Raw genomic sequence first — 19369 nt, forward strand, 5'->3', positions numbered from 1 at the left:
AAGCCTCGTCTGCGACCTACACCACAGCTCAGGGCAACTTCTTAACCCACTGAGCAGTGCCAGGGATTGAACCTGCATCCTCATGGATACTAGTCAGATTCGTTTCTGCTGAGCCACAAGCGGAACTACTTCATTTAGCATTTAGCAATCATTTAACATTTTTAACACTTAGTTATTCATTTAATATTTTTTCATTTAGAAACTAATGACTTAGGGATAACTCAAACTGAATTATGTTGTTTATTATTCATCACTATTTTGTAGAGGTTAAGACTGTCCATGGGTAAATTGTGAAGAAAAAAGAATAACAGCTACAGCATATTAGGTTCCTACCAATTCTTCCAGGGGACCTTATTTTCTTCCTTTCTCCTCCATCAAATGTGGTTCCTGCATATAGAAGCCTTTCATTCATCCTATTCCCATAGCAAAGCATATTTGTGTAGGGCCCCATTACCCACATGACTGGAGCCCTTTGTTTGATGGTATAGTTGTTTCAAATGCTATTAGTATGCCTCCTCTTTCAAACACTGAATGCCTTAGCTAAGTTAAAATAATGAAAACTTCAAAGTGCTGTGGCAACTGGGCTTGTAGAATGTTTCTTTATGAACCTTTGGCCTTCACTTAAAACATAGCAGATTCCATCGCTCTGTGTTTTGATTGTGGATAAGATATTCCAAAATATGGAATTGTTTAGTCAGGAGAGGCCACAGTGTATCCGTACTTGTCTGTCTGGAAGGGGATTCAGTGTTTAAGTACCTATACCTGAATCTGTGGAAGAGCAGATTTGAGTCAGGAAACTAGTTACCAATTTAGGTTATAGAGAGAAGTGTCTGTTCATCCTGTTGGAGAACCAAGATTTCAGATACATACCAATTTTATTAAAAGGGGGGAAGTATGAACGGAAAAGTGAAAGTGGCATTTTTCTGTATACAACCTGTAATCTATTCAGAGTTTCTGGTTATTTGGGATTCAGATTTAAGATGTCAAATTTACTAATTGGAGAGGTATTATTTTAGTAGATTAAAATTCCTTTGAAGGCTTCTAGAAGTAGTACGTTCATATTCCACTGCTTAGAAAGGTGTCTGATGACCTCTGAATAGATGATGGCTATTCATGACAGTGATAGTTCTTATATTTTAAAGGAAAGAAAAGAAAAATTCCCTGGAGTACAGAAAAGCCATAATTGGGTTATATACCCTCACTTTGAAAACTGCTAAGGTGTAGGCGACCTCATTTCTTACTGACATAGAAAATGTATCTAGAGAACAATGGAGGAAAAATTAGGGGCACAGTAGAGCCACTGTATAAGGAAAGATTGAAAAGACTAGACTATTTAGTTATGAAAGGTGAAAAATGGAAGATTTGTTAGACAAAATTAAAAAAAGCCATTCAGTTTCCTAATTATCCTTTCTTAGGAGGACAAAAGGGCACACCGTGAATATACCAGTAATACATGGTAAAAATGTCAGAAAATAATTTTAGGGCTTTATAAATAGCCCATGTAATGAAAACCTGAAAAATAGCAAAATGTACATAGGTTAGGAAATTTCTTACAAGTATTATAATTGATAAAGCATCTGCCATTATACTATATTTTTTTCCTGTTTTAAAGAGTATAATAGACATTTCTATATAGTAGAAGTTGACTTGGATTCACTTAAAACTAACATAAAAAATTAATGTCAGACCCTCTAAGACTATGTAATATGTTACATCATGTAAAAACATGTAAAATTTCTCAAGATTATAACTAAGTGAAAGGTAGAATTGTGGTACCTATTTCAGTACACTTTGTAAAGCAATTGGTCTTCACACATAAGAGTAGGAACCATTTAACAAATGAATACTCTAGAATTATGTTGCAGAATATAGAGCATTTTAAAATTCTCAAATTTCCCTACAGCATTGACCTTTTCAATGATGGAACAATTAACCAGTCCTCCAAAGTGAAAAACACGTGTTGATTTCTTCAAAAGCTCCGGTTGTGTTGATGAGTTTGATAGGCTTTGAATTTAATTCAAATGGAATATTACAATGCAGTTTTTATTTTTATTTCTCCAGCATTGGAATTAATAGTTTTTTAAGTCATAATTAATCTTTGGCTCCTGGTAATAATTTTTTCTATTTAACATAAACTTTATATACATCTACTTTTTTTTTTTACTTTATGTTCTTTCTTTATTTATAATACTGTGTTATCTTTCCCCCTTTTAACCTAGTTCTACAATTTACATAGTAGTGAGTTCTCTTCCTTAGAATTCAGAAAACTTTAATCAGATTTTACTTTTCTCAACTTTCTTCTCTAAAGTTTATAAACTCCTTAAAATTCTCACCAACAACTGTGTAGGTTTTATAGGCAGCTACATAAAGGAACAGATGAAAATAATCACAGATTTCAACTGCTCAAGGATCTTAAGCATACAAGCTACTTTGAAATAGTTCATAAAATGTTTCAAAATAAGTAATAATAAATAACCTATGAAAAAATATGGACATATTTTACATCAAAGTCCCTATCTTTTGTAATTCCTTTGAGATGAGTGATTCTGTACTACTAAAATTATTTTTATATTTCTATCTTGAAACATTCATGTTTTCTTTTCTTCTTAATTACAGATTTTTGTTCATTCTTCTGGGACCCCTGGGAAAGGGTCAACAGTACCATGAGATTGGAAGATCAATTGCAACCCTAATGACAGATGAGGTATTTATTCAAGTTCATTGGGAACATTTCCCCCTACTAGGTACACCTAACTTTTGGAGTTCTGTATTCATGACGATTTGCTGTGAATCAAATTTCTTTGTATTGAATCTCTTTTCTTTTAAATGCTTCTACTGTAAAATTTTCTTTGGGAAAATTTGTTCAAAGGGGGTAATAAATTCATACACATAAACATAATATTTTAAAACCTCATACTCTAAAGAAAATTTGTTATTTATCGACATTTAGAATGAATTTATTAATATTCCGCTTGTAGTATATGTGTTCCAAAGTGAGCACCATTAGTATCCTGGCAAATCCTGTTTTGGGCAAAATAATTTTAAGGAATCAAAAAAAACAATGGTAGGAGTTCCCTTCATGGCTCAGCCGTTAACAAACCCGACTAGGATCCATGAGGATGTGGGTTTGATCCCTGGCATTGCTCAGTGGGTTAAGGATCCCACGTTGCCATGAGCCTGTGGTGTAGGTCTCAGACACAGCTCAGATCCCACGTTGCTGTGGCTGTGGTGTAGGCCGGCGGCGCCGACTTGACCCCTAGCCTGGCAACTTCCATATGCTGCAGGTGTGGATCTAAAAAGCAAAAAAAAGAAAACAAAAACAAACAACCCCCCCAAAACAAACAGCTTAGTTTATTTGAATAACATGACACCAAAAGCCATGCAACTATCTATCAACTGTCTTTATAATTGTCTAAATGTAGGTGTGCTTAACCTGGGGATCATTGAACATTAGAGGAGCTATAGATAGATTTCAAGCAGCTTGTGATTTCTTTGATACAGCATACAAATTTTTCTATGTAAAATAATTTGTATGTTGATTTTTTAGAGGGGCTCAAAAAACATTTATCAGCTTCTCAAAGATACATGTCTCAAAAATGTAAGGTCATAAAACTTAAAAGTAGTGTCATATAACTGGTTTCTCTTATTCTACAACACATTATGAAAATTTACTTTTATTGTTTTTATTATAAAAGAAGGGCAGATACCATAAAAATCACAGAAGGAGAATAAATTCAGAATTCAGTAGTAAAAAAAAATCCTCAGAGATCTGAATGTGCCAGGAAAGTTGGTGAACAGTAAGGGGGAAAACATGGCTGGGCAGGAGGGAGAAAGGAGAAGAGCAGTAGGTGATGAGGTAAGAGAGACAATGGGCCAGTCTGTGTAAGATATTTGTAGGTTATATGAGGACTTTGAGTTGAGAAGCAAGTGGAAGATTTTGAGTAGGTAAATAACATAATTTGTCTTACATTTGAAAAAAATCACGTGGCTGCTGGGTTCAGCCATCATGGAAGAGCAAGGGCAAAAGCAGAGAGATGACTTAAGAGTCCATCGCAACCCTCTAGGCAAGCAAGGGTGGTGAGAGAGAAATGGACGCAATTTCAATTAAAAATTCCAACAGGATTTATAAGGGAGCTTGATAAGCTGATTCTAAGAAATATATGGAAAAACAAAGGTCCAAAAATCACTAAAGCAGGCTTGAAGGAATAAAATATATTTGCTGGGATTTCTTCATAATTCACTGCTGTTCCTCTGTTTTCTTTTCTGTATCTTTCCTACTTTTTACCTGATGTATTGGTGAGAGCTTTGCTCTTGAATTATCCACACTGGTTTCTACATTATCAGTCTTTCCTCCCTATGTATCATTTCTTTAACCTTACAAAGATAGTCTAGAATCTCCTGCCTTCTAAAAGGAAGAGAAAGGAAGGAAGCAAGGATGGAATAAACTAATGAATGAAAGAATGAAGTGAGGACACTTCCTAGTTGTATGATCTTGAGCAAGTTAATGTCAACTCTGTTTCAATTTTGTCACTTCGAACTGGGAAGTATATATTTTGTGTTGTTATTATGATAAATACATATTTATTGCCTACTTTATATTGGAGATAAAGTGATAGACATTAAAGACATGGTTACAGGCCTAATAGAATAGCCCTGAAATCATCCTTGACTCCTCCATTTCTTTCATACCCATGTCCAATCTTGCAGTAAATTTTCCTGGCTCTACTTTCACAATATATCCAGAATATTAATACTTCTCATTTTATGAACTGCTACCATCTGGTTTTCTCTATAATCATCTGGCTTTCACTCTTCTCACCTGGTCCTGGCTACCATTATGATTTATCATTGCAATAGCCTCCTACTTGTTCTCTCTGCCCTTGCCATACCTCATTATGTTTTCAACACAAATAGCTAGAGCAATAACTCTTCTGCTGAGACCCTCTAATAGCTTCCCAAATCATTCAGAGTAAAAGTCAGAGTTCTTATAATTATCTACAGAGTCCTGTAGGATGTCCTTCTGCCTCTTCTACCTTACTTCTCAGACCTCATTTACTTTCTCTCTAGCTACACTCCTTCCCAGAAACTGACTTCCTTGCTACTTCTCAAGTGTGACATGCCTGCTTTCACCTGAGAATCTTTGCACTGATATTTTCTCTGCCCGAAAAGCTCTTATTTCTGAGGGCTACATGGCTTGCATCTTTGCCTCCTTCAAGCTTTTGCTGAAATGTCTACTCATTTAGGGCTTCCTTAAGTCATTCTGTTTAAAATTGTAGCATCCCCTGGTTGTATCTTCATTTATTATTCCTATATCATTTGTCTCCATTGCACTTTCCGCTGTCCAACAAAGAATATACTCAATTATATTGCTTATTTTTCATCTCTCCCCTCCCCCAATATGTAAGCCCCATGAGAGGATGGATTTTTTTTGGTTTTGTTTACTGCTGTGTCCCTAGCACATAATAGTTTGATAAATATTTACTGGATGAGTGATCAGAACTCATGCTTTAGCAGGGAAAATAGGCATTAAATAACTAATTATAAAATTAACAATTAATTATAATAAATAATTACAATGTAAGCTATCAAGAAAAAGGACAAGATGTTAGGAGAGGATTAACAAAATTCTAATCAGAAAAGGCTTCTCTTAGAAGTCAAGTGTGTACTGAAGTTAGAATGTTAGTTAAAATATTGAAACATCCTTTCATCCCTGGGATAAATCCTACTTCTATCGTGGTGTGTACGATCCTTTTAATGTATTATTGGATTCAGGGTGCTAATATTTTGTTGAGGATTTTTCATCTATGTTCAGCAATAATACTGGCCTGTAATTTTTTTTTTATTGTGATATCTTTGTCTGGTTTTGGTATCATGGAGATGCTGACCTCAGAAAATCAGCTCAGAAGTATTCCTTCCACTGTAATTTTTTGAAATAGTTTGAGAAGAACAGATGTTAACTCGTCTCTAAATGTTTTGTAGAATTCACGTGAAGACTTCAGGTCCTGGAATTTTGTTTGTTAGAAATTTTCTGTTAAATTGTTGTTATAGATTCAATTTTATTACTGGTAGTTGGTTTGTTCATATTTTCTATGTCTTGGGAGATTTTACATTTCTAGGAATTTATCCATTTTATTGACATATAGTTATTCATAATAATCACTTGTGATGCCTTATGCTTCTGGGGTATCAGTTGTAACTTCTCTTTTTTCATTTCTGATTTTATTGATTTGGGCTCTCTATTTTGATGAGTCTGGCTAAAGGTTTAACAATATTGTTTATATTTTCTATGATAAACAATATTGTTTATCTTAGAGATTTAACAATATTGTTTATCTTTTCTAAGAACCAGCTCTTAATTTCACTGATCTTTCCCATTGTTATTTAGTGTTTATTTCATTTATTTTTGCTTTAATCTTTATGATTTCTTTCCTTCTCATATGAGGTTTAAATATATATACACACATATATATGATTATAAGTTGCTGATCTAACTTAAAATGTCTTTTAGCAACCCTGCATTTTTGCTATTCTCTCCTCATGATTACTGTTTTTTACATCATATTTTACATTTTTTTTGTGTGTGTGTATTCCTTACCTGCTCATTTTGGGTATAGAAGATTTTACTACTTTTATCTTTTAACCTTCTTATTAGCTTTGTATGTGGTTGGTTTATTGCCTTTACTGTATATTTGCCTTTACCGATGAATTTTTCTTTGTAATTTTCATGTTTCTAATTGTGGATGTTTTCAATTCTTAAATGTTTGAATGAGGTCTCATGGCAGGTAAACACACAACTATATTCCAATAAAATTATTGAAAAAAAAACCTCTAGAAGAGTATGGATGTTCTGAAGCATAAACTCAGTGACTTGTGGCATGGGAATTTGTGTTTTTAATATTTAAAAAATCTCTCAAAATACAACTAAAGCATTAATATATCTTTGATGTCTTCATATTATCCTAAGGAAAGACTGTATATGTATTCATCATACTGATATCTTTTATGAAATTCTCTTAGTTGGAAAGTAAAGAAAAAAACCTTTGAAAATTATAATTATTACTTCTTCAGCAATTTAAACCGAGTATCAAACTGGACACTAAGACAAATAGTCTAAAAATAGAGTAGGATATTTGAAAGCATAATTCCATGGATATTTGTGGATATTTGGTCACTGTAATATAGATCAGCGTAAAGAATAATATAGTAGTTCCAAACCTCAAATATTTGTCCATTCCATTTCATATCATATGAAATTCAAAAAGGATTGGAAATAACTATATTATCTTCATATGAACTAATCCTTCCCATTGACCTTTACTTTTACTTACTTACTTAGTATATTAAGTCTATTATTTCTCTGGATGTTAGTCAGGAAAGATTAGGTTATGCTGGAGGAGTAATCAACTAATGACTCAAACCAAAAAGGACCTTTTTTTTGCTTTTTAGGGCCGCACCCATGGCATATGGAAGTTCCCAGGCTAGGGGTTGAATTGGAGCTACAGCTGCCAGTGTACAGCCACACCAGCTCTGAGCCACGTCTGTAACCTACACCACAGCTCATGGCAACGCCAGATCCTTAACCCAGTGAGGGAGGCCAGGGGTCAAACCCACATCCTTATGGATCCTAGTCAGCTTCATTAACCTCTGATCCATGATGGGAAATCCCCAAAAATGACTTATTTCCATCAGGCTGTATGTCCATCGCAAGCTGGCAGAGGTGTTACACTCATTATAGTCTCCAGGCACCCAAGTTCATGGAAGCTCAGTCTTGACCTGTGTTTTCTTAGTCATACTATGGCAGACAAAAGACAATGTGATAAATCATGCACTGGTACTCATAACTTCCATTTGAGAGTGGCATATATACACCTTAATAGGACACACCTAATTGCATTATCAAAGAAGGCAAGGAATGCAAGCCTACATGTCTCAAAGCAAACCTATGGTATCTATTAGTAGCCAAAATGATTTTCACAGCGTGTGTGTGTGTTTGCGTGTGTATGTATGTGTGTAGATGTAATTTATACTTTGAATGGAAATGTGCTTTCCATACTGTCTATACAATATGATATATATATATATATGGATATATGTAAGATATATATTCAGAAAAAACTAATTTATAGTATTATTATTTAAAAATTGAAACAAAATTAACCTTTTTACTTAGTTTATGCATGCCATGGTATAAATATAGCTAAAATTTCAAATGTATTCTAGAAATTTTTATCTCTATTTTAAAGCAAGACTTCTTTCAGAAAGCTTGATTTACACATATATAAACAAGCTTTGCCAAGCTTGAATCATTAATTCTAGTTTAATAGCTTCCTTTCACCCTCTTTTCCCTTCTCTATCTCTTGCACTCAGAAATTTCAACATTCATTGCAGCATTCTTTTTTTTTTTTTTTGTCTTTTTATCTTTTTAGGGTCACACCTGCAGACTATGGAGGTTCCCAGGCTAGGGGTCCAAACAGAGCTGCAGCTGCCAGCCTATGCCAGAGCCACAGCAGTGCCAGATCTGAGCCACGTCTGTGACCTACACCACAGCTCACAGCAATGCCAGATCCTTAACCCACTGAATGAGACCGGGGATCGAACCCACAACCTCATGGTTCCCAGTCAGATTCGTTTCCACTGCGCCACAATGGTAACTCCCATTGTAGCATTCTAAGAAAAAATAAATATTGGTATGCATTCACAGAATAAACTAAATTATAGTAGTTCACGCTAAAATCTTCTTTAGTTAGAGCCTCCTATTTTTTCAGGTTGTTGTAATCACGTGAAATAACTAGGAAATGAAAACGCAGAATACATTAAGATTTTATAATTGTTTTCTTATCTATAAATGATATTTATTTTCCTTCTATAGGTATTTCATGATGTTGCTTACAAAGCTAAAGATCGTAATGACTTGGTATCAGGAATTGATGAATTTCTGGATCAGGTTACTGTTCTCCCTCCTGGAGAATGGGATCCAAGCATTCGAATAGAACCTCCCAAAAATGTCCCTTCCCAGGTATGTATATGCAGAAATACTCTTAAAAATACCATCACTTTGTTATCTTTAAACACATTTACTAAAATGGTATAATCAATCCAGAGATTCAAATGATTTAAATTTTAGCTTCTGTGATATTGTGATTTATTATAGAAAATATATATCTGATCTTCAGCTCTATTTCTGGCACAGAGCTCATGAAATGCTTGGAATTTTCTTTTTTTTAAGATGTTTATTTTTTCCATTATAGTTAGTTACAGTGTTCTGCCAATTTTCTATTGTACAGAAAAGAGACCCAATCACACATACATATATACATATTTTTCTCACATTATCTTCCATCATGCTCCATCATAAGTGACTAAATATAATTCCTAGTGCTATACAGCAGGATCTCATTGCTAATCCATTCCAAAGGCAATAGTTTGCATCTATCAAACCCAAATTACTGTCCATCCCACTCCCTCCTCCTCCCCCTTGGTAGCCACAACTCTGTTCTCCATGTCCATGAGTTTCTTTTCTGTGGAAAGGTTCATTTGCGCTGTTAGATTCCAGATATAAGTGATATCATATGGTATTTGGCTTTCTCTTTCTGACTTATTTCACTTAGTATTAGAGTCTCTAAGTCCATCCATGTTGCTGCGAATGGCATTATTTTGTTCTTTTTTATGGCTTAGCAGTATTCCATTGTGTATATATACCACATCTTAATCCATTCATCTGTCAATGGACATTTAGCTTGTTTCCATGTCTTGTCTATTGTGAATAGTGCTGCAGTGAACACGTGGGTGCATGTGTCTTTTTCAAGGAAAGTTTTGTTCAGATACATGCCCATGAGTGAGATTGCTGGGCCATATAGCAGTTCTATATTTAGTTTTCTGAGGTAGCTCCATATTGTTTTCCATAGTGATTGTACCAATTTACATTCCCACCAATAGTTTTCTCTACACCCTCTCTGGCATTTGTTATTTGTAGACTTATTAATGATGTCCATTCTGACAGGTGTAAGGGGGTACCTCATAGTAGTTTTGATTTGCATTTCTGTAATAATCAGTGATGTTGAGCATTTTTTCATGTCCTTGTTGGCCATCTGTATATCTTCTTTGGAGAAATGTCTATTCAGGTCTTTTGCCCACTTTTCAATTGTTTTTTTTTTTTTCTGTTGAATTGTATAAATCACCTATTGATTTGTTTTAAAATACCTGAACAAAAAATATCTCCTATATTTTCCTCAGAATAGTTATTGGTACTATTCATACACACTGCTCTTTCAAAACCCTTTTCCCTTACTATAAGATGAACACTAACTTGAGGAAATGGGTACTTTAAATGACTAATGTATTTCCTGGTTTATCATTTGCCTTATCAGCATGTAGCTTCTTCCATGGTAAAACAATGAGTTCACTTATCCAGTAAGGGATACTTCCCCAGAAGACCAAATAATGTCACTTTTTTCTGAGACTTGCTAAGAAATACTTCCCTATGTGATTATTGGGTACTGTGGATCACTCTTAAAGCCCTTTACTAATGTGTGATAATTATTTACATGTAAAAGCAATCCTTTCATCAGTAGGCAGATATTCTGTCTTTTATATTTGAATTTCAGTTCATTGAATCTATTTATATACCCAGGAAATTATAAATGTTAAGCCATGAACTTTCCTGTGTTTTGTGCATTTTTAAACCTATTTTTGTCAGAGTTCCTGTTGTGGCTCAATGGAAACGAATCTGACTAGCATCCATGAGGATGCAGGTTCCATCCCTGGCTTCGTTTACTGGGTTAAGTATCCTGCATTGCCGTGAGCTGTGGTGTAAGTCACAGATGAGGCTCAGATCTGGCAATGCTGTGGCTGGGGCATAGGCCGGCAACTACAGCTCTTAGTTGACTGCTAGCCTGGGAACCTCCATATGCTGAGGGTGCGGCCCTAAAAAATAAAAAATAAAAAAAAGGAAAAAACCAAAAAACCTATTTTGTCATGTTTTAAACCTGTACCATTTTATCTAAATGTTCATTGTAATAAGATCATTTGATCATTCACACTTGTTCATGTTTATACTAAACATGAAGAGCATGTTACACTTTCACACTACTTTGAGATGACAGTCAAGTAAAAAAAATAATTTTAAGCACTTTTAAGTGCTTTTGAACACATCGATGTGCTCTGAGATCACCAATAGGTAGGATTTTCTGATTTTTAAAACTCTCTGTCACTGACAAAACTAAGTGGAATAGACTTGTAGGAAAACAGCACTTACATAACCTCAGTTAATTTGTTATTAGCTCAATCAGAAGCTTCCTTTTCCAGTAGTCTTCTGGATCTCTTTGTGTCAGAAAGAACCTTGGGTAGGAAGATATGAGCCAGAATCAGAGAGGGAAATATACTTTAAAAATAGTTAGTGATAAATAATTAATATTTAGTGAACAGTTGAACTAGGTGAGGCAGATGACACCACGGGCACCTCCTCATCCTCATCTCTACCTACCCTAACCCTGGTCTCTGGGTCTCTTTCTCTCACTTTATTTTTTCTTATCTCTATCTCTACCTAATATAATAGGTTTATTTTTTGTCTCCATTAGCAGAATGCTTTTTCTTGCTCACCTTTGTATCTCAAGCATCCATAGAAATGAATGGCACACTAGGCATTCATATATTAGTTGAAAGAATGAATAAATGTTCATCATCTTATTTCATTCTCTCAACCACACTGATAGGTGCTGTTATCATTACCAGTGAAAGAAGGAGGGAACTGAGGCTTTAGATGGCTAAACTTTCTGGAGATCATATAGCAAATAAGTAACAAGAGCCTGGGTTCTTAGCCACTCTGCATATTGCCTCAAGGGAAAAAAATTGTTTTTGTTATTTACAACTAGCACCTGAAATTAAAAAACAAAAACAAAACAAAAAAAATCTCCCTGCAGGAGAAGAGGAAGATTCCTGCTGTACCTAATGGAACAGCAGCTCATGGGGAAGCTGAGCCCCACGGAGGACATAGTGGACCTGAACTCCAGCGAACTGGAAGGTTAGTGAAAGCGCTTGTGTGGGACTTCAAAGACCAAATGACATACCATTTTTTTTGTGTGTGTGCTGGGAATTGCTGTTTTGAGAACTAATTTGTTTTTAAACTTTGAATATCTACTCTTTGGGGGTGACTATGCCAATTAATTTGATTTTTCTTTAGTTACTAATGATTGTCATTACTATTAAACGAGAGCAGTGACTACACCATTCCATTTATATACCTAGTCTTTCATATTGCTATGCGTAAAATGCATTCACAGATTCTTAGAATGAATAAGAAAACTGTCAGTTGCCCCTTCCAAAAGAGCCTGTTGAAAGCTTCAAGTTCAGAATGGAAATAAAAATAAATACCAAGAATTCAATCTTATAGACCTTATCTCATTACATGCAAGTAAAATGTATATAATAGCATTTTTTTCTTTATACGGTAGTAATTTGAAAGAGCTATATGATTTATTTTTCTAATCACACATCTTTGAAGAGATGAAAGCTTCAATTTATTTCTTAAAATGATTCTTTATGGTTTTTTGACAGCTTGTCTCTCTGCAAGCAATGTGTGAGCAGAAAATCAGAAACCCTTGGGTGGGTCTCTCTTCAGGGAATATGTGCACACAGCCTCCATTATAATTGAAGGCAATTGCAAAGACTTCGCAGGATTGGTGCTCCCCTCCCCTTAGGGCCATTTCCTGTATTGCTTTCACTGTGTCCTCTAAGCTGACTTTCCAGTTCCTGACAACTGTGCATTTTAATTCTCCTCTGTTCTTTCCCTTTATCTATGTTTTCTCTCTGAGGAAATGTCCTTTTATGTCTTGCTCAGGCTCTGTACCTAATTTGAAATGGTCCAATTTTTTTTTTTCTTTTTCCCTTTTACTGGAAGTGTTGTTACTCCGTCTGTTTACTTTCATATTTTCAAATACTTTTATTTTTAGCGTTTCCCCCCCTCTCTCTTGGGTGTAACATGCCACATAGCTTAGATTTTTTTTTTTTTAAGTTCACTTTTCCTTACTGCTTCCTAAATCCTCCCAGGTCACCAATATCCGGTATCTTCGCTTCTCCAGAGTTCTTCCACAGATTCTGTTGCTGACATGACTTGAAGTATCCATTACTCATCTGCTCTCCTGGAGTTGCTGGTGCACATCTGGGCTGCTCTTACACTGCTCTCTGCAATGACCTCCCACTTCCGGATATAGATTTTTGCTGCTAAATGCACGTTTATTACACAGTAATATAACAGCTATTTAGACTAATGTATACCCTAATAAGTAATTAATTATAAAACAGTAGTCTAATAGAAAGTGCTATCAAACCTATAAATATTAACTACTAAGTAATAATTCATAACCACCTCAAGTTCTTTGGGGGATTAGGTGGGATATAAATCATAAACAAATGAATAAATAGAATAGTAGATTAAATCTATTCTGAATAGTAACTTTGACAAGTTAACAAATCATTCAGAAATGATCCCCCAAATAAAAATTATGCATGTGTTTTACTAAGCACAGGTAAGGGAACCTAAGGTGATCTTATTGTGTTTGTGAATTTCACATTTTTTTTAAAGCTTCTCTGAATTTTAAATGTCCTTTTTTTGTGTGTGTTCTCCAATTGAAATTTTATCCTTCTCAGCCTCTCCTACTCCTTATCCCTCTAACAGAAGCAATCACTAGAAAAAGTGATTCCCTTACTCACATAATAGGAAGATGTTTGCTAATGTGCTACTGTGGTATCTCTGTCAGTCAGATCAGGACAATTAAAAATAATATGCAAAATTTTCACTTATTCTGAAGATGTACATTTTTCAAGGCCAATCAGAACTTGTTTCTCAAGAGAACATTCATTTTTGGGATGATACTTAGACTGCCAGATTATTTTCTTATTTAGAAAATAACAGAACTTCAATATTTTTCCATAACCTAAGTTTACTTAGCATACTGGAAGTATGTTGAATATAATAGGTTTTTTTTAACCTTCATGTAGGAACTTAATCAAGCCTTATTTATTTTAATATGACATCTTTATTCCATAGAACACAAAGAGCTTTTAGTAGTCAGATGTTAAATCTGCATATTGTTATTAAATTGTTCAAAGAATGAGAATACCTGTTTAATGCTCTCATTCCTAATAGATTAAAGAATTTTAGCCCTCAATTTTAGGCAATGTTTCACAATGCTTCTCTTCCCCTACCCACTCCCCAAATCATCCTTCAAGTGTTTCAATGTGATTTTTGAATATATTTAGAATAAATGCATTTATACCAAGTAAGGTCATTATTGTTTTGTGAATGATAAATGTTCAGATATGTTTAGACCATAATAGATCAAAATTACATTTATCTAGATTGGTTATTATAAGGTCCCCATTTTAGTTTTCTAAAAAGGAAAACCGTGGAGTCCGCCTGTCCCTACTAAGTATTACTGTTGTCCATAAGGCCATTTAAATGCCTGCCTGGAACGTTATTTGGTGAGGGAATTTTTTTGGCCAAAAGAGAGGTAACTGAAGCCATGGTTATATAACACTTTTTCTCTCTAGGATGATGTCTACTGGAGTATATAAAAGTCAGTTTACTTTCCCTTCTTTACTTTCTGCTATGCTAAATGCAATAGAAATAATTTGAAAATATTACCAATGGCTGAAGGTGGCCTGCTTTTAGGATTAGGCTGTAAAAATGGCAGAGAGATTAATCTTTAAATCTCATTACTTGAATTTTGATTGAAGAACAGCTGTGAACCTTGTTTGAGAGAACCTAGCATTTTTTTTTTTTTTGGTTGTTAACACAGTATTTGGTTAGGAATTTAAGTGACGTAGTGGTGCAAAGCCATTCCTGTAAATCATGAGAGTACAACCTAGTAGGTTAATATGGGTCTCATCTCTGCTGATGGAAGACTGTGACCTGGCAACAAAGCAAATGAGCATTTTGATTGGTGTGTTTTCATATTTGTATGTCACTATTGTGTTTTTCCCCCTTGTCTTAGGATTTTTGGGGGACTTATTTTAGATATCAAAAGAAAAGCTCCATACTTCTGGAGTGACTTCAGAGATGCTTTCAGCCTGCAGTGCTTAGCATCTTTTCTATTTCTCTACTGCGCCTGTATGTCTCCTGTCATCACTTTTGGAGGACTGCTGGGAGAAGCAACTGAAGGTCGAATAGTATGTATTATGCTTTTCCCTGAACTTTGAAACTTAATCAGTTTTTAAGATTCATAGTTAGAGGAGGGTGCATTTAATTTTGGATTCCTTTATGAGGAGACATTTGATACATGGTCTGGCAGATAAATTTCATGTGAATTTCCTAGATGGCTAATGGAAGTGGTAATTTGGGAGTGGGATATCTCAAAACAACTAATTTTTATCTTACACCAGGTCCTGATTTTATCCCTGGCTCCCCAATCCTAGGTTAGTAGTTGACTCTAGTTCTTACCTCTCAAGAGGTTCATTTCCCACTTATACAGGCCATGCTTCTGCCAGACATTTTTGTGAATACATGGAAACTTTTCATAAGCAAAAGAAAGTGAGATAAGGAGGGTACAATGGATGCATCCCCATCCACTACCATTCATATTCTATTGACTGCCTGATCCTTTTTTAATCTTCCTACCCTACTTCCTGTCCAAAGTGCCTAGGCTCTTCATAGCAAAGGATAAAGAATATACTCAGGTACTTAATACATTTTCTCCCTAGTTATAATGACAGCTTGTACAGCTTAGATAACGGAATCATTTATGTCTCTACACAGAGTGCAATCGAATCTCTCTTTGGAGCATCCATGACTGGGATAGCCTATTCTCTCTTTGGTGGACAGCCTCTTACCATATTAGGCAGTACAGGACCAGTTTTGGTGTTCGAAAAGATTTTGTTTAAGTTTTGCAAGTAAGTGTTATATACTTTTGGCCTTCACCCCTTTCTGTTCCTCTACTGTGTTTATACTTTTCTCAACAGCACATTTGTAGGTCTGCTGGGAGAGGTCAAAGTGGTTGATGTGATTCAGTTTGCCATTTTTGTCTCTCCATGGAAAGAAAAGAACAGTAAAATATTTATGTATGTTGTTATGTAATATTTATAAAAATTATATTCAGTTCTAAGCACTAAGAAACCTCTTTTAGTTTTGTACCCTTAGGTGTTCCCTTTAGACAAAGTCTTGAGTTCAGATACTCATGGGATGTGGAGCTTATTTACTTTCGCTTCCTGAATTAGACTTATTTCCATCTACTTAAAATGGTGGCAAGCTGTTAAATGACCTTCTTTCCACTGTTCTTTTACTTCTCCTAGAGAATATGGGCTTTCATACCTATCTTTAAGAGCTAGTATTGGACTTTGGACTGCAACCCTGTGTATCATACTTGTGGCTACTGATGCCAGCTCCCTTGTCTGCTATATCACCCGGTTTACTGAAGAAGCGTTTGCTTCTCTTATTTGCATCATTTTCATTTATGAGGCTCTGGAGAAGCTTTTTGAACTCAGTGAAGCATATCCAATCAACATGCATAATGATTTGGAACTGCTGACACAATATTCGTAAGTATCATTTCCCCTGTTGGCTGTGGGGCTTTTCTTTCTACAAATACTGCTATTGTTATAAGAGATATGAGGAACTTACTCAGCAGATAGAGTTCCTTAAATTGGCTCATGGTTTAAATCCTGGTCTCTCAGAGTTGAACAGGATTTTAAAAGTCATTTAGTCAGCTACTCATCTGATACTTGAGTTCTCATTATAACATCTTTGCCGAGAATATCTTTTTGACTTTGTATTTGTCAAGCATTCCCTATTAAGTAGTTAATAAACCAAGGTCAACTTTACTTTATAGAGTTTTTTTTTTTTTTGCAAATACTTTTGATTTTGGTCTTCCTTTAGAGCCTTTTCCATTTAATATAATCCAAAGAAACATAATAGTGAAAAGATAAGATTTCAGATTTAGAGTACTGAGATAAGACAGAGTCATGGGGTCTAAATTGCATTAGTTTGATATTTGAAAATATGGAAAAACCCTTAATTAAAAATAAAAAAATCACCAAATTGAAATGTAATTTTGCTTTTGGAATCTATGACATTTATGATAGAAGTAATCAGGTATTGCCTGTTGAAGGTAATATTGCCATTTAGCATTAAAGATGAGATTGTACTTACTGTACTTTCTAATTTTGTATACCAGCGGTTTGGAATTTCTCAAAGGCTGTGTTTGCAGAGTATATGTGGACATTACATTGCTCTTCTTTGATTTAATTTTGGATTTTTGGTTGCATTTATGCACACATTTTTAAACATCAAATATTTGAATATATTTTTCCCAGGCAGTAATAACCTCTACATCAACTACAGATCCTCGTCTTATAAACTGCTAAGATAGGCCCTCAAAATCTTCCTTTTTCAAAATATATCATTTTTGTGTACTATCAGAAGTTGAAATTGTTGAAATTAGGCCAAAGTAGTGCAATGTTATAATTTTGTTGAATGATGTAATGATGCAGAGTTGAAAATTAGATGTCTTTTAGTACTTTGAATTATTCTTGGTCATTAGAGATATCTTTAACAGTACATCACCATTTTCAAACAAGAAGAATCAGAGTGAATTATAAAATAATTTCCCCAGTAAAAATAAATGGCAAGGATGTTGTAAACAGGATTCAAAAGCAGATGAAGGCGATGTCAGGAACACTCAGAAAGCAGACAGATGGAAAGAACAGTTTGATCAGAATGAGAGATAACATGGACACATGCCTTTTCATTTATCTTTAGTTGAGAAGAGAGCAAGTGTCAGCTAATTTGGATTATCTTTGCTGGGATATATAATTATTTCTATTTGGATTTTCAAGCCCACTACATGCCAGGCCAGGCATTATGCTAGATATTAGGAAAATCATGAATAATATTCTGTCCTCAGCGAGCTTCTAGTTTAGTAGGAAATGTAGACAAACACTGTGGAATAAAGTGCTGTGTTAAAAGATTGGTCCAGAATGCTATGGTGCCACATCAGAAAAGCACCTAAACCACGTTTTGCATTCAGAAAAGACTTCCTGGAGAAAGACATAGAAAACCAAAAAAAAAAAAAAAAAAATCATTAGGAATTGGAAAGGTACTAAAGAAAAGAGCTGGATGGAGAGTGGTTCAGGTGGAGAGAATGACACAGGCCTAGATGTAAGAAATTCATTAATGCTTTGAAATATTTGTCCCAAGTTATATAGATAGTAGTAAAACAAGGTCAGTTTTATGACTCTGATGTAATTTTCAGTAAATTAGCAAAGTTCTCCAAAGAAACAATATGTAACAAATAAGGGAGACAAAAGCAGAGCTATTCTGTTTGACATAGTAGGGAGGCACCAATTGCCCACCCCTTCCTGGACCCTCAGTGGCAGCTTCTAAGGTAATTTAGACTGAGAAACACAGTTTAAAATCCCCTGGCCTAGAGAGAAAAAAGATCAGAGAAGCAAGGACTGAGCCCTGGATAATGGTCACAGCTTGAGGGAAGAAGAATGAAAAAATGCAACCAATAGATGAAGAGTAAGAAACACATTCCTCCTGCTCAGCCTTCCAATTTTTAGCCTTCAGATGAGCACACTGCAATCGAGCATAACTGTAGTTTAAACTCGTGGCGTTTTCCTGGAAAAAGCAGGGATGATCTTCTTTTCTGATGCCTTTTTCTTACTCTTCCGGTTGTAGAAGGCAAGGGACATGACTGACTGTATCAAGAAATCTTTAGAGAAGATAGTGTTGTGGAGATCTAACAGAATACAGAAAAGAGATCATTGTTAACTTTAAAACTTTTAAATTTTATTTTATTGGAGTATAGTTGATTTACAATGTTGTATTAATTTCAGGTATATACCAAAGTGAATCGATCATACACCTAAATATATCCATTCTTTTTTTCCATATAAGTTATTACAAATTATGGAGGAGATTCTCCTGTGCTATACAGTAGGTTTTCCATCAATCATCTATTTTATACAGTAGTGTGTATATGTTATTTCCTCTTTCCCTATTCTTCCCGTGGGCCAATGGTTTCACCTATGGTAACTGTAAGGTTGGTTTTGAAATCTGAGAGTTTGTTTCTGTTTTTTACATAGAAAAGAGCTATGCATGCTTGAAAATGAGGTCAAAGTGACAAAGGAAAGAGAAAGATTAGTGATCAGAGAGAGAGCAGACAAACATGGGATTGCAACCTCCCAGAAGTTAAAAATGATGAGATCAAGACAAATGGTTAGGGGATATTTTGAGAATAAAAATAGCCATATTTGTCCATGAATCCTGCTTGTCATGGCGATCAAGAGGAGAGTGGCACAGTTTCTCCTTCTCCATCCCCACTTTTTCAAGGAAGATCCTGCAAGTTTTAAGTTATAGTTATGCTTTATCACAGTG

At 34.9% G+C, this 19369-nt stretch overlaps 1 protein-coding gene across 1 annotated transcript in view; it reads left to right on the forward strand.

Annotated features, from left to right (window-relative positions):
- Positions 1 to 19369, forward strand: part of SLC4A10 (solute carrier family 4 member 10) — a 312403-nt gene that overhangs the window by 202626 nt on the left and 90408 nt on the right. Inside the window, 6 exon segments of the mRNA XM_021075903.1 lie at positions 2617 to 2704; positions 8870 to 9016; positions 11919 to 12019; positions 14991 to 15165; positions 15752 to 15885; positions 16285 to 16530. Of these exon segments, the coding sequence (XP_020931562.1) occupies positions 2617 to 2704; positions 8870 to 9016; positions 11919 to 12019; positions 14991 to 15165; positions 15752 to 15885; positions 16285 to 16530 (891 nt within the window).

Source organism: Sus scrofa, chromosome 15, assembly GCF_000003025.6.
Source record: "Sus scrofa isolate TJ Tabasco breed Duroc chromosome 15, Sscrofa11.1, whole genome shotgun sequence".
NCBI lineage: Eukaryota > Metazoa > Chordata > Mammalia > Artiodactyla > Suidae > Sus > Sus scrofa.